We start from the raw sequence: 15,864 nt of genomic DNA, 5'->3' as shown, positions 1-15,864 counted from the left end.
CCACCCCCCCAACTTCATTATAGACAACACAAATCCTTAAGTCATAGGAAAACTTAAAAATATATTTTATTGGAGTAATCTAGAAAATTTGAGAACCATTACATCTTTGGTATTTATATATAAATGTAATCTCGTGGGTAATCCTATAGAGGGACTTACAGGATCAGAAAATACAAATTGAAACATTCTAGCACCTTTTAATATAAATAGAAATGCATTGATGTAGAGGTAAAAAAAAAACCCTTAGAACTTTTTTTGGGAAACTATAAATAAGTTGGTTATTTCCCATCAGTTCTGCATTAACCTTCTCTTAACTATGTCAGGGTTTATGATCTTTTAGGATTGTATTTTTATACTGATCACGTGTGCTTTAATTTCTGTCCAGAAAGCAAAAATCAGATTTAGGGTCTCAGCGTGCTCTAATTGGTTCTTAGTTGAATGAATTTGACCTTTTAAATATGATATAAATGTTTATGGAAAGTTGCTTATAAGCAACAATTAAAATTCTGTTGCCTTTTTTAATCTTGAAATAACTTGTTTTTTAAAAATACAGTAGTAAGGATTGAGGTATAAACTTTTCACAAAATATACTTAGTCTTTTTGCCTGAAAATGTTCATCTTGTATGTCCAGGAACTTCTAATGGCCAATTCCTTCTTCACTTTCACCTTTGTTCCTGGTAAATGTTCTTTAGGGTCCAGATTCCAATTGTAAACTCCAAGTCCATATTTACTTTCTTCCTGTGGAGGGAGGGAACAGTATGTGAGTATTTTATATCTAATTTGCAACAGCAAGTCTTTTTAAAGGGGAAATAAGCTTGGTAGACTTAAGGTAGCAGAATGGTCACCCCTATGTGTTGGCCAGGAGCTTTTCTAGCTCAGAATGGCTCTCACTGGTGGTGGCAGCAGGCCAAGGGTGATCAGCTACTAGATCTATCCTCTACTCAGCTGATCCAAAAGGAGCTGCCTGAGCAGCTGTTTACCTGGACAGTAGGGGTAGACTGCAGTTATCCCATAGAGGTGAGATCGCTGCTCTGGGAGATACTCATCAGTAAACTGGCCGGTATCTCTGTTTACTGCTATAACACCGTCCCTGGTAACAGAAAGGAAGAGTGAATTCATAGGATTAAAGACTGGGTAGAAAAAGTCAGTTTATCAATAAGCGAACTCTCTGCCAGACTTCTCAAATACATTTTTAAAATTAACTGTGACTTGTGACTCGGATTCTGAAGATCTGTCTGTATCAGTGATTCTCAAAGTAGTCCTCAGATCTACATCATCTGGGAACTTGATAGCAGTACAGATTCTTTGGGCTCCTACTCAGATTCTAGAATGGGACTGATCAATATGCTTTGTCAAGAGCACAGGATAATTCTGATGTCATGCTACAGTTTGAGAACCACTGTTCAAATCAGAATTGCTGGGGGTGGAGTGGAAGGACATACACTTATTTTTAATGCTTCCCAGTTCCTCTTAGCAAACTAGTGTAAGGTGTAGTATTTTTCATTCTCCTGGGGAGCAACTAATATGTCCATGTCATTTTTTATTCTCTGAAGATCAGACTAATGTCCTTGCTTTTTGGATAGTTTATTACCAAATAGTATTGCTCACATGTAGCTTAAAAATGGCAGACCTCATAAATTTCTGGGTGATATAAAAGTCTTCAGTAACACTTGAAGAATGTTATGTACTAATGAAGAAAGAATGAAAAAAAAACCTTAAGCATAGGGCTTAATTACTAAAGTCACTTACTAACGTGGTACAACAAGTGCTGTCTCCTCCAGGACAGTTTGCCTTTTCAGGCTTGTCCAGAGTGTCAGGCTTACCTTCTCCAGTCGGTATGGTAGAAGTGATCTGCGTAGCTCACAATGTTGAAGGGGTAGTTGAGGTTGTTTTGAATGACACGCCGTCCAGTTCCATCAGGTAGTATACACTCCAGTTTTTTAGTTCCTTTTAAAACAAAAAGGTCCTTTTATATGATGAAAAAATTCTTTTTCTTTTACCAAAAACAGTGGCAAGTAAATTTACTCTCAGAGAAAACAAAGGTGGAATGTTTTATCACCATTGCAATAATACAAATTAAAAACTGTAAAATTTTCCTATTCTATTACCAGTCTTCAGTTTGTTTAAGAGCATTCTAGTTTTTACTGGAATTTAAACTCTTAATTCTGTTTTGGAAAACAGGATTGCATTTACAGAAACCTGGCTAAGTTTCTCCCAGAGGAGGAAATAGAGATAAAAGTTAAATCAGTGTTAAAGAAGTCTACCTGTGAGCTCATAAACTGTTAAAATATTTGGATAAATACCTGCCCTTTGTAAGCAATGTATGATAATAGCCAAGGCTGCCTTTTAACTGAAATCCTTTTTTTTTAGACTATATTATCTTCTATGCAGGAATAAAAAGTAAAATACTAGCCTGACTTGTATTTTTCAATGTAAATATTTTAATAGCTAAACAAGGCAAGAATTTCCAAGTGTGACCTCATGGACTGTGTATTCCACCAGGCTCCTCTGTCCATGGAGTTCTCCAGGCAAGAATACTGGAGTGGGTAGCCATTCCCTTCTCCAGGGGATCTTCCCAACCCAGGTCTCCTGCAGTGCAGGCAGATTCTTCACCAGCTGAGCCACTGGGGAAGCCGTTTTCTCATGGAACCCTTTAAGTAAATTTCAAATACCTATTAAAAATATCACTGTTGTTTTGGGCAGCTGGGTTGTAATATTGACCCACCTGCATTTTCGTCCCTTTTATTAAAATCAAATTCCTTAAGAACAGCTTTTTTTTTTTTTTTTAGTATCTAATGAAACAAAGTTATCTTTTCAGTTGTACTAATAGTAACGAAATTATACAACAGAGAGAGAGAACCTGGGAACAGGCAGCCCAAATTTATTACTAAAGGAAGCCATCCTGCCACATTGCTTTTCAAAGAATGTCCCCAGCATAACAGCATACTGACTGTTAGAATAACAGATATTTATAGACAGTGAACTCCGGGAGTTGGTGATAGACAGGGAGGCCTGGCATGCTGCGATTCATGGGGTCGCAAAGAGTCAGACACGACTGAGCGACTGATCTGATCTGATAGATGTTGTAATACTGAGAAAAGAAAATAATAACCTTTGTTCATTTATCTAAGCCTGTCGATTCCAACAGTGTATAATACTTATTTTTTTACTGCTTTCCCTCCCCCAACACAAGCACTTGGCACATCTTTTAGGTTAAAAATAAGTTGGACATTGAACTAGCTCTCAAACTTACTGCCTCATTTATACACATAAGGCCTCAGGAAGTTCACTGTAACAATCGTTACAAAGTGTCCTTTAAAACAGGGGTCCCAAATTTCTGGGCTCTAATGCCTGATGATCTGAAGCAGGGCTAATACAATTAATAATAGAAATAAAGTGCACAGTAAATATAACCTGCTCAAATCATCCCAAAACGTCCTGTCCTCCCCCGGCCATGGAAAAACCGTCTTCCACGAAACCAGTCTCTGGTGCCAAAAAGGCTGGGGCCGGCTGCTGTGAAAGGCGTAGAGCATTTGCTGAAGTGTTATAAATTTAAACCAGACGTTCTGAAGGGTGGGATCTGGTTTTATTGTAAAATCAGAGTGCTCACACTCACTGCACGCTGTAGTGTTCTGTATGTGCACTCCATCAACAGTATTACCTGCATCTGCCCAGCAGAGCAGTTTGGAGAAGGGGTCAAAGGTTAAACCATTGGGTAGTCCAATGTCTTTATTCACTAGAATTCTTCTGTTTTCTCCATCTAAAGACGACATTTCAATCTTAGGTGCTTCTCGATTCCAATCTGTCCAGTACAGGTTGCTGTGGTAAATGAAATGGAGAAAGATAAACCTTCCTCAATGCATAGAATCCAAATTTCAGAGTCAAAAACTGCTGAAAGTTAAAGCTGAAGGTTATATGTCCCAGTTGATGACCTTAGCAATTATTGTAGACAGGAAACTGTTCTGTTAACCACTGCCACTGTGAAAATGGGGCCAGAGGAATAACACGTCTGGTGTCTGAGTTTTGCTTACTTGCGCCATTTTACACAGGTAACCCCACTATGGGTTTAACAACTGGGATTTCCTAATGTGTTGCTAGAGGGAGACCCACCTCATTCCAGTTGAAGTCGCAGGCTTGGCCTGATCCAAAGTAGCCCCCAGTCTCTCTCACATACTCTTGAATTCTCTACATACCACATCACAGGCTTAGTAATTTCCTTGTTATTCTGTTATTCATTAGTTTACTGTCTTATTTCCTAGAACGTAGTAGAACTTAGACTTCACGAAAGGACAGACCCTGTCTTTGCCTGAACAGTGCCTGACACCTAGTAGATCCTCTGTGAATACTGTTAAATTAACGTGCACTTTTATGCTCATGTTCTGACCCTCCTTACACCGTACTTAGAACCCAAGGGCTTCAAGTGAGGGTCAACAGGTAACAGGAGAATTAGGGAAGCCCAGCCGACCCCTGGATTGGATCCACAGCGATGGCACGAGGGTTCACCAGGTCCGTGTGGAAGAGGGCCCGACGCTCAGAGCCATCCAGCCTGGCCCTCTCTATCTTATCCAGGCCGCTGTCCGTCCAGTACATTGTTCTACGGAAGTGGTCGATGGCAAGACCTTCGGGGCTTATTAGACCTGAAATAAAACAAAGGCAAGACTGAAGCAACTGCAGCTATGAAAGGAGAATCTGAAGCAGAGAGGTCTACTATGTTCCCACAGTTAAGGGGAAAGTCTTGAGAGTCTCTAAAAAAACAGACTGAATAGAGGGGTAGGTCCTTTGTGGTTTTCCTGCCATGTCTAGTTCACTCTAGCCTCATGTTCACTCTACCCTCATAAGACCCACCCCCCCACCCCAAGCCTGGTGGCACCAAGCGTCCCCAGGGCTGGGGCCACTCCCTGAGTTCCTACACAAACCCTTCCTGTTCAGAGTCCTATCTAGAAGGTAGATGGGAGACTTAGGCACAAAGCAAGCAAATAACCTGGACTGAGTAGAATGAAATGAAATGGGAAGTGTCTTCTGGGTGGAGCTGCTGACCTGAGTTAACAACCATCTCGGGCTCTGCTCCTGGTTCCAAACTGGCGCGGCTAATTGTCCGTCCAGCAACATCTGTCCAGTACACCATCCTCTCCCGGCAGTCATAGTCAATTCCCACGACTATGGAGCCCTGTGTGACCAAAACACAGAATTGGAAGAATTAGGATTCCTTGCACTTCCCCCGACTTCATGCTCAGCCACCTCACTCGTTTGTTCATGGCAGCGTTGACCAGCTGCACTGTACGGTTTTACGGACAGCGGGGCACAGTGGGTAGAAGTATAGGCGATGGAGGCTGGCTTCCCTGAGCCAGCGCCAGGCTTGGCCACTTACTTCGGCACTACCTTCATTTTGCAGATAAGGTGACAAAGGCATACAGAGGTCAACAGAACCTACTTCACACAGCTGCTATCAACATTAATACCATAAAAGCTTATAAAGTATCCCAACCAGTGATGAGTACATTGTAAGCTTTCAGTAAGCGTTATTATTGGTGGTGGTAAAAGCAAGAGTGATTTCATGAAAAGATCAGCCCATTCAGTGATTAGAGGACAAATACTAGTCTCAGCAAAGTAAGTAATGTTTCACTGGACAAAAACTGACTGCCAAATGTAATCCAGCACTTTTTGAAAAAGCCTCTCTAAAATTTGCCAACATATAATGAAATCAACCCTCCCCTGCCCTGTCAGTGAGATCTTTCTGCTATTTGAAGTGCAGACACCCTTAACCCTCGCCTCTGCGTCTTACTACAAAGCAGTCCTTGGGCTGTACTCTAGTGTAAAAGAAAGTCTATTACAACTTGAAGGAACTGGGGAATGGTGGCCACCTGACTTCTGTCTCGGGAGCTCTCCCCTCCTTCCCTATTGCTAAACAAATGACAAAATCCTTTTTTAAGTGCTGAGTCGGTGATATTCCTTTCCAAAATTCTGCACAGAAGTTGCTTCATTGAATTTCCAGCCCAGACTCCTGCTCTGAGAAGCCCAGCAGATGTGCAAAGCCAACACCGAGGCTGTCCCTGAGGTCTCGCAAGCTCCCTGCTTGCCTAACAAAGCCTCCTGGGGGTGGCCTGACTGGGAGAGGAGTCAGGACAAGAAAAGCAGCATTAGGCTACTGTGGGAAAGTGGGCAGTTTTATATAGGAGGATTTTAATTTTCAATTTTACTTGAAAATTGAAAGTTACCTATTTTGAGCAAGGGGGCACATCCATACAGGCCTCCATTAACCCAGGGGATCATGGGATTCATAAGCCCATTAATGATTTCAAGATTTCTTGGAGGAAAAAGTCCCACTTAAATCTTGTAGAGAAACTAAAAATCAGCAGCTAGTGTCTGGAATAACACACAATTCAAATCTTTAAAGTGGGGAGGGGAACCCATTATAAGTGTCAGTGCCTTTCTGCTGAACTCCCTTCTCTTTCCTCCCATCTTAGTGAAGAAGTCCCTGCTCCAAAATGGAGTGTGTTGACCATAGGGAAGCTGTCAGCTCGGGAAGCAGCTAGCATCCCTTGGGGAAAGCCCTGTCTCCTCCTTTCCAGGATCACGTGCTCCCCATATTTTCATCTATGACAGATTCAGAGAAGATAAGCAGCTGATCAACAGGACCAAAGAGGAGGGCAGGGGTCCGCAACAAGGCTATCACTAGTTGACTTCCAGAATCTGCAGAGATGTCTATGGCTTACAGAGAATGCTGGGGGCTGGGGTTAACCTATCATTTTCCCGTGGATCTCCAACGCTGCCTCAGTATCCTGACAACTCTGAAATTCACTTTCCACATAGCTGAAACCCCACACACCAACTGGAGAAAGTGGCCTTGATCAGTCCAATGTGGCTCCCAGCAACAGCACCCTCCCTTCTGTGCGTAAGGTTCCCAAAGACAACTGCCAAACAGAAGCCCTCGAGGAGCACCCCCGCACCTCAGACCTTGCCCAGATCTGATAATCCAATACAGTCCCACCCCCAGGGGAGAAGTCCACTTTACATGCAGCGACAGCAGGGTCTTGGCCATGTCCTTCTGAAGCCTGGTACCATTGAGGGGCAAGTGGCCAATCTGCTGGCCCTGGGCATAGAGCAGGAAGGTGCCCACTGGTGGAGGGGTCACGTCGGGCCGGGGTGTGGGCCGGACCGTGGGTGGAGCCACAGTGGGTATACCTGTGGTGAGGAAGAGGGAGGTAGAAGGAGCAGAGCGAAGGAAACGGTCAGTGGAGAGGAGAAGAAAAGTTACTTCCCCATTTGCCAGAGCCTCCAGAAACATCAGCAGTTCTTTACCCTGGACAGATGTGCCCCAGATGTGCCTTAAAAGAAATTCTAATTTCCAGGGTTTTTTCTCCCAAAGACCAATTATACAAATCACTGCCAATTACTGGGGAGGAAGATGACAAAGTATTTCCCTTTGAACAAAGCAGAACATCCCCCTTAAAAATACATCCAGAGCCAGTGTTGTGTCAGCTTCTCTTTGGGGCCCCAGGGTGACACGTGTCCCCTTACACCCCGGGCTCAGAGTAGTGGGAACAGGCAGTGGGACTACATACTGAACTGAGCTCCAGATGTTCTAATTACAGCAACTGCTGATGACAAAACCAAACGTTAAATCCGCATTGGGATCTGGGGCGGACAAGATTATAAATCAGCATAGCCCATCAGCGATTTCTTCCACTGGACCTGTTCGCCCCTCATTCCCCCACCTTCACCCACAGCTGGCAGCTTCCCTACAGGGACCTCAACACGGCAGAGGGGAGGGAGGGCTGCCCTGGGGTGCTTACATGCAGGCGTGATGCCTGGCTGCGAGCGGGTGCCCTGCACCTCTCTGCCGTCCTGGTCGACACACCAGCAGAAGTCACTCTTGCCATGGCACTGCAGCGGGGTGAAGTGGCCCAGGTCGTCACACTGAGGCACGTACTGGTCGTCCCTGGGGGTGCCCCCGTAGTGCTCCAGCAGGCTTTCCCTCCAGCGCTCACAGACGGTCCGGGGCCTCTGGGTGGGCTCTGAGCAGATGTGGACAAAGAGCCTTTGAGTGTGAGCCAAGGACAGACTGTAGCATGTGGTTCAAGATCCCCAGGCCTGGCCTCCTCGTCTTCCTCCTCATGTCCATGATGAGGCCTCAGCCAAGCCCCGGGATTCTGGCCCTGAGCAGCAAAGTGCTCCAGGAGGTTCTGCTGGGGATCGGGAGAAGGGGTTGTCCTGATGCTCCTGTGACCCTCAGGCCAGGAGGAATGTCATCAACCCAGCCACATCAGGAAAGAACAAGAGGCGGTAACATCTGGGGTGCGGGCCTTGCTCAGCCTGGGAAGGGGCCTCTGCTAACAGCACTCCTGGGGACTCTCCCGGGGGACTCAGTGGCCTACATGATGCTTAAAGCCAATATTTATTCTTTCTGTTTCAAACTCTGGGACCTGCATCTGAGAGGGCTGTCTTGAGACTGGCCAGTGTGTCTTAGGAAGTATTACCAAATGCCCTGCCTACGTGTGGCCTTACGTATCTGTCCACTGGAAAACTATTGAGTAAAACTGACTATAATTAGTATGTGTGATCATAGAGTTGGTGGCAAACAACTTGATACAGACTGCGACACTCCAGCTCCTTGAAGTCCTTTGGCCACCCTGCCCTAGGTTTATCTCAAAGCTGAGGCCCCAGCTTCCCGTCGTGTTGCTTGGTCCCTCCCTTTCTCCAGCATCTTTCCCCATCCTTCCTCCTTTCTTCCTCACAACCGTGCTGAAACTCTTGTTAGCTTCCGTGGCAGAGCAGCTTCCTTACCAGCAGCTTTTTCCCAGACTGCTTCTACAGGGCTGCCAAGGCTCTGTCCCAGATACAGCAGTTCTCTATCTGAGAGGACTCTGCTTGACGTGGTTTAACTTGACAGTCTCCTAAGATAGGATGACCTACAGGAATTTAAGTACTGATAGAAGGTATTTTTCCTTCATTAATTCCTGCAACTCAGAGCCTGCAGAATCACACAGCCAAGTATCTACTTCTATTACCATGTGGATATGTGTAACAGATCTCAGAGGAGAACAAAAACTGGGCTTTCTCCCCTCAAAGCTTCTCTCCCCTAGACTTCTGCATAGCATTATACAGCATCTCCATCTTTCCATTGCTCAGACTCACTAAACCCTGACTCCGTTCTCCCACTCTACATCTGATATATCAAAACATGTCAGCTGATATCTTCACATCTTACCACATCTACCCCTGTCATCTCGTGCCAGAATTACTACGTATGTTAGCCTTCTTACTGGCTTCCCTGCTTCCATCATCTTTCCTGCTCCCCACCCCTTGCCCTGCTGTAAACTCAACCAGCAGCCAGAAAGAGTCCCTTTAAAAAAAAAAATAAAGTCATCTCATGTCCCTTCTTTGGTCAAAACCTCCAGTGAGTTCAAAGAACAGCTGGAAACATTACATTTGAGCACCTGGAAAGCCAGAAGATGGTGAATAAAATCTTCAGAGCTCCAACCAAAGGAGCACAACTCCAAGACTCACAATGTTTGGGGCAAGCTCCAGGTTGCCGCTGGAGCTCATAACCCTCGGGAAGCAAAGCTCTTTTTAAAACATCATGGAGAAAAAAGACTGACTTCCTCACCCAGATGTGTCTCAGGACCCAGAGAGGGAAATACTACTTCCTCAGACACTCGCCATTGTCACTGGGTGGGATTCCCTGAAGAAGTTGCCAGGATCACCCCTGGTCCACATTCCAAACTCAGATCATCAGTTCTCGGGGGACCACCCAACAAGGCACACACAGCAGTCAGCCTCTGGGAAAGGAGTACCTCACGTCACTTACACGTGGGCATCTGTCATTGCTTACTATTTCAAGCTGTTTCTCAATCCAATCATGGATTTATTTCTCTTTCTGGCTGGCAGGGTTTTAAATACTTTTGAATTTTGGGCATAGAGTGTTCTCTCACCCTTGAAAGCAGACCCTATTATGCAGATGAGACTAGTCAGAAATGGCGACCAAGGCCAAACCAGCACCAAGAGAGGCCTGGTCATGGGAAAGAGTCTGCACAAAGGAACATGCCCCTCTTTCTGTAATTAACGTCTCATTCTCTTGGCTCCCTTCTGGATCACTCTCCTTAATACATGCCTATCTTAATAAATTTAACAGGATTCTGAACCATTCTGTTAGGGCACCTCCCAATCATCTGATTTCTTCAAATCCCAGCTGGAATTTAATCAAGACTTTTTAAAGACTAGGCATGAGTGAAACGGAATTTCTCTGTATTTTTTTTTGGTGGGGGGAGGCAGGGCGGGGACCTGAAAAATCTTTCCCCAGAAACAGGGGAAAGAAAAAGGAATCTTATAGTGGAAGCAAGGGTATATAGACATCTAGAGCAAACATTACCAATGTTTACTTATATGAATCTTAGAAGCACTAATGTCTTGGCCATAATAATTCATATTATTGAAAGGATCAAAACTGGCAACTGGCGATCAAAATCAAAACTGTAATCAAAATTTTAAAAATGAAGTAATTTTCCATTTCTTACTCTCGTACATTAAAAGCCAAGACTGGTACTTATGGAACCTTCCTCAGTGGTAAAAAGTGATCTTTGAATAGTGAGCTCATGGATCTGTATAGGAATTATTTTGGTTAAAATGATACCAAACCAATGCTGTTTCATTAATAAAGTTCTTCTGTATTAAAAAAATTCTTCCTATCTTTGAACAACTCAACAAAGGAGCAGCAGTCTGCCTTGGCAACCTACAGTTGGCATGAACTCTTGAGTGCTTGGAAACCACACCCCACGCCCCATGCAGACGGGGAGTGCTTAGACCATAACAGACAAGTTCATCAGCAGCATCTGGGGTCTCTAAGGTGAACAAAACAGATCCCTGCACCTCTTCTATAGGTGGCAGGAGCAAGAGTGATTCCCCATCAACATGTTGGGAAGAGGGCTGGGGTTACTAGCTTAGAGTAAACCAGCGGGGTCCACCTACAAGGGTCATACTTATTTTCCCCACTGATATTAAAACAGACTTCAGACTATTTCCTGCACTCCGCAAGTCAGAGTTAAGTGATACAAAGTTACATGGGGAGGCCTCCCAGACCTTACCAGGTGTGCACTGAAATCCATCCCCGTAATATCCAGGTTGGCAGCGGCAGGAGAAGGAGCCAGGGGTATTGGAGCAGGTGGCTGAGGGGTGACATCTGTTTTCCGAGCATTCGTCAACATCTGCAGCAGTCAGGGACAGAGAAGGAGGGAAGGAAGGAGCATGATTTCACTGAACACAGACTGTGCTACACGTGCCTCAGTGTGCATGGATCGACACCCAGGCATCCGCTTCAGAAGACCCTCGGGCAGGGGCAGAAACATACCGGCACCTTAAAGGCAAGCTTAAGGGTACAGAGTCGAGGGACACGTTCAGTGTAGAAGTCAAACGTGGTCTCTCACACAGAAATATATCCTGGCATCTTTCATCTACAGTAAATTCCAGGAAGTTATTACCTTTGAACTAACCTTTAGCCCATAAACCATTTCCTTTCAGTAACACTACAATAAATAAATATATGTAACAATAGTTTATTTTTTCCTTTCCTTATTGGCACTATCTCCATATGCTCAGTCGTGTCTGACTCTTTGCAACCCCATGAACTGCAGCGTGCCAGGCCTCACTGTCCATCACCAACTTCAGAGTTTACCCAAACTCATGTCCATCGAGTCAGTCATGCCATCCAACCATCTCATCCTCTGTCATCCCCTTCTCCTCCTGCCCCCAATCTCTCCCAGCATCAGGTTCTTTTCCAGTGAGTCAATTCTTCGTATGAGGTGACCAAAGTATTGGAGTTTCAGCTTCAGCATCAGTTCTTCCAATGAACACCCAGGACTGATCTCTTTTAGGATGGACTGGTTGGATCTTCTTGCAGTCCAGGGGACTCTCAAGAGTCTTCTCCAACACCACAGTTCAAAAGCATCGATTCTTCAGTGCTCAGCTTTCTTCACAGTCCAACTTTCACATCCATACATGACCACTGGAAAAACCATAGCCTTGACTAGACGGACCTTTGTTGGCAAAGTAATGTCTCTGCTTTTTAATATGCTATCTAGGTTGGTCATAACTTTCCTTCCAAGGAGTAAATATCTTTTAATTTCCTGGCTGCAATCACCATCTGCAGTGATTTTGGAGCCCAAAAAAATAAAGTCTGACACTGTTTCCACTGTTTCCCCATCTATTTCCCATGAAGTGATGGGACCAGATGCCATGATCTTAGTTTTCTGAATGTTGAGCTTTAAGCCAACTTTTTCATTCTCCTCTTTCACTTTCATCAAGAGGCTTTTAGTTCCTCTTCACTTTCTGCCATAAGGGTGGTGTCATCTGCTAAACCTCTTCCAACAACACAAGAGAAGACTCTACACATGGACATCACCAGATGGTCAACACTGAAATCAGACTGATTATATTCTTTGCAGCCAAAGATGGAGAAGCTCTATACAGTCAGCAAAAACAAGACCAAGAGCTGACTGTGGCTCAGATCATGAACTCATTATTGCCAAATTCAGACTTAAATTGAAGAAAGTAGGGAAAACCACTATACCATTCAGGTATGATCTAAATCAAATCCCTTATGATTATACAGTGGAAGTGAGAAATAGATTTAAGGGACTAGATCTGACAGAGTGCCTGATGAACTATAGATGGAGGTTTGTGACATTATACAGGAGACAGGGATCAAGACCATCCTCATGGAAAAGAAATGCAAAAAAGCAAAATGGCTGTCTGAGGAGGCCTTACAAATAGCTGTGAAAAGAAGAGAAGCAAAAAGCAAAGGAGAAAAGGAAAGATATAAGCATCTGAATGCAGAGTTCCAAAGAATACCGAGGAGAGATAAGAAAGCCTTCCTCAGTGATCAATGCAAAGAAATAGAGGAAAACAACAGAATGGGAAAGACTAGAGATCTCTTCAAGAAAATTAGAGATACCAAGGGAACACTTCATGCAACGATGGGCACAATAAAGGATAGAAATGGTATGGACCTAACAGAAGCAGAAGATGTTAAGAAGAGGTGGCAAGAATACACAGAAGAACTGTACAAAAAAGATCTTCATGACCCAGATAATCACGATGGTGTGATCACTCACCTAGAGCCAGACATCCTGGAATGTGAAGTCAAGTGGGCCTTAGAAAGCATCAGTACAAAGCTAGTGGAGGTGATGGAATTCCAGTTGAGCTATTTCAAATCCTGAAAGATGATGCTGTGAAAGTGCTACACTCAATATGCCAGCAAATTTGGAAAACTCAGCAGTGGCCACAGGACTGGAAAAGGTCAGTTTTCATTCCTATCTCAAAGAAAGGCAATGCCAAAGAATATTCAAACTACCACACAATTGCACTCATCTCACACGCTAGTAAAGTAATGCTCAAAATTCTCCAAGCTAGGCTTTAGCAATACGTGAACCATGAACTTCCTGATGTTCAAGCTGGTTTTAGAAAAGGCAGAGGAACCAGAGATCAAATTGCCAACATCCGCTGGATCATGGAAAAAGCAAGAGAGTTCCAGAAAAACATCTATTTCTGCTTTATTGACTATGCCAAAGCCTTTGACTGTGTGGATCACAAGAAACTGTGGAAAATTCTGAAAGAGATGGGAATACCAGACCACCTGACCTGCCTCTTGAGAAACCTATATGCAGGCCAGGAAGCAACAGTTAGAACTGGACATGGAACAACAGACTGGTTCCAAATAGGAAAAGGAGTTCCTCAAGGCTGTATATTGTCACCCTGCTTATTTAACTTATATGCAGAGTACATCATGAGAAACGCTGGGCTGGAGGAAGCACAAGCTGGGATCAAGATTGCTGGGAGAAACATCAATAACCTCAGATAAGATTGCTGGGAGAAATATCTCCCTATAGTACTGATTTATAGATGCAAAAGAACCCAGTGAAGCTCCAACTTAGTTTTTCAACAAACAAACCCATTCAGTCTTACATATTCAGAGACTCCTACTACCTAGAATGTCAAAAAACTCAGAAATTAAAAAAAAAAATTTTTTTAGTCAGAAATTTACTTTCCACCTTTAGAAGAAATATAAAAGTATAAGAAAAATATTATCAGAGGATTTAAGACAACACATAGAAAAGAAAATTTAAATTTGTCCAGGTTTTCAGTACAAACAATTCAGGTCCCAACATTCCTACACAGTACCACATAGATTAATTTTCATATTTCTCATAGCTGCAACATCCTGAAACTTCAAACAAAGGCAGACTTACATTCCTTTTATTTACTGAAATCAGTGCAGGCTGACAATAGCAAGACACCGCCTCTACCCTCCACCCTGCTGCCAGGAAAAAAAAAGTCTGACAATCTAACTGCTGAAACCAATGGCCAGTAGTTGAGATAAGCCATCTTCAGAGACAGGAAGTCTTCCTGAGCAAAGAGGGAATCAAGGAGGTGGATCTGATCAAGGCTCAATGGAAAATAAAGCAGTCACACCCGAGCTAATATACAAAAAAAGTTTTAAAATTGTGTGAAGAGGGAAAAAACATGGGACAGGATGATCAGCATTAAACTAAGAGAACAGGAGTCATGGAATGCACTATGTCGATTCTGTACAGCTTGTGACAGAGACACATGGCATCCTGGAAGCTGGAGACTTTACAGCCCTGAATGTGACGTCAGTCAGCTGGGGACAAACATAGCTCCTCGCCCAGCCTCCCAGGTCCCAGATGAATTCTCTCCTGGGGTGATCAGTGTCACCCCTGCTGTGACCATGTTACCCTGAGCCACCTCTCCATCACTAAGGGCTTTTACCATCTACCAGTAAGTAGATGTACTGGACACAGCACAGATGTTCTGTTCAGGGGAAAGGAAAATCTCTGACATCATAATTAGCAATGTAATCACTTACACTGCTTATCCTCCGGATCCGGCATTTGGCCCCCATAAATTACTTCACTCTGAAGTCTGAAAAACCTTGAATGCCTGACACGACCAAAGTTAATGCCACCTAGATAGACTCTGCCTAGATGAGCATTTGGCCTGCCTGGATGCCTTCCTTTCACTGACAATGGCAGGAAAGTGGTTATAAATTTATCTGCAAGGTTAGTGGTAGGCTCCTCAGTTAACCAAAACTAAAGGCTATGGTTTTTCCTGTGGTCATGTATGGATGTGAGAGTTGGACTGTGAAGAAGGCTGAGCAGTGAAGAATTGATGTTTTTGAACTGTGGTGTTGGAGAAGACTCTTGAGAGTCCCTTGGACTGCAAGGAGATCCAACCAGTCCATTCTGAAGGAGATCAGCCCTGGGATTTCTTTGGAAGGAATGATGCTAAAGCTGAAACTCCAGTACTTTGGCCACTTCATGAGAAGAGTTGACTCATTGGAAAAGACTCTGATGCTGGGAGGGATTGGGAGCAGGAGGAGAAGGGGACGACAGAGGATGAGATGGCTGGATGGCATCAGTGACTTGATGGATGTGAGTCTGAGTGAACTCCGGGAGTTGGTGATGGACAGGGAGGCCTCACGTGCTGCGATTCATGGGGTCGCAAAGAGTTGGCCATGACTGAGCGACTGGACTGGACTGAACTGAACTGAAACCACATGAATTACAACAACCAGAAACTTATCTCCAGTCTGATCAGTCAGGGCTGTATATTGTCATGTTTCATTATCTTTGAGGTTGGCCCTGTCCAGAAGGACAATACCAATGTCCAGTTGGCTGAATCGGTGCCCATTCAGTTCCTTGTGCCTTCTATGATGCTATAAAACCAAACTGCAAAAATTAACATCCAACCAAATGCAGGAAATTAAAGCTATTCATAATGCATATGCTAAAAGTACTTCTCATGGTAACAGGAACCCCAGGCAATGGCAGGAAGCAGGAATTCCTGAGACAC

General features: G+C 44.1%; 1 protein-coding gene across 2 annotated transcripts in view; it reads right to left on the bottom strand.

Moving 5' to 3' along the window:
* Positions 1-48: 48 nt before the first annotated feature.
* NID2 (nidogen 2) overlaps positions 49-15,864 on the bottom strand; it is a 92,673-nt gene continuing 76,857 nt past the window's right edge. For both annotated transcript variants that reach the window (XM_086321510.1, XM_086321512.1), the window contains 9 exons: positions 11,082-11,201; positions 7,794-8,015; positions 7,013-7,182; positions 5,038-5,167; positions 4,466-4,637; positions 3,662-3,819; positions 1,824-1,947; positions 981-1,090; positions 49-738 (listed from right to left, as the gene is read on the bottom strand). In XM_086321510.1, the coding sequence (XP_086177636.1) occupies positions 728-738; positions 981-1,090; positions 1,824-1,947; positions 3,662-3,819; positions 4,466-4,637; positions 5,038-5,167; positions 7,013-7,182; positions 7,794-8,015; positions 11,082-11,201 (1,217 nt within the window). In that variant the 3' untranslated portion in view covers positions 49-727. The remainder of the gene's footprint in view (positions 739-980; positions 1,091-1,823; positions 1,948-3,661; positions 3,820-4,465; positions 4,638-5,037; positions 5,168-7,012; positions 7,183-7,793; positions 8,016-11,081; positions 11,202-15,864) is intronic.

The sequence above is a fragment of the Bos grunniens genome, chromosome 10, assembly GCF_055505025.1.
Source record: "Bos grunniens cultivar Pamir isolate PY7600 chromosome 10, Bosgru_T2T1.0, whole genome shotgun sequence".
NCBI lineage: Eukaryota > Metazoa > Chordata > Mammalia > Artiodactyla > Bovidae > Bos > Bos grunniens.
Note: the sequence above shows the minus strand (reverse complement) of the source record. Positions and strands in the feature narration are given on the sequence as shown.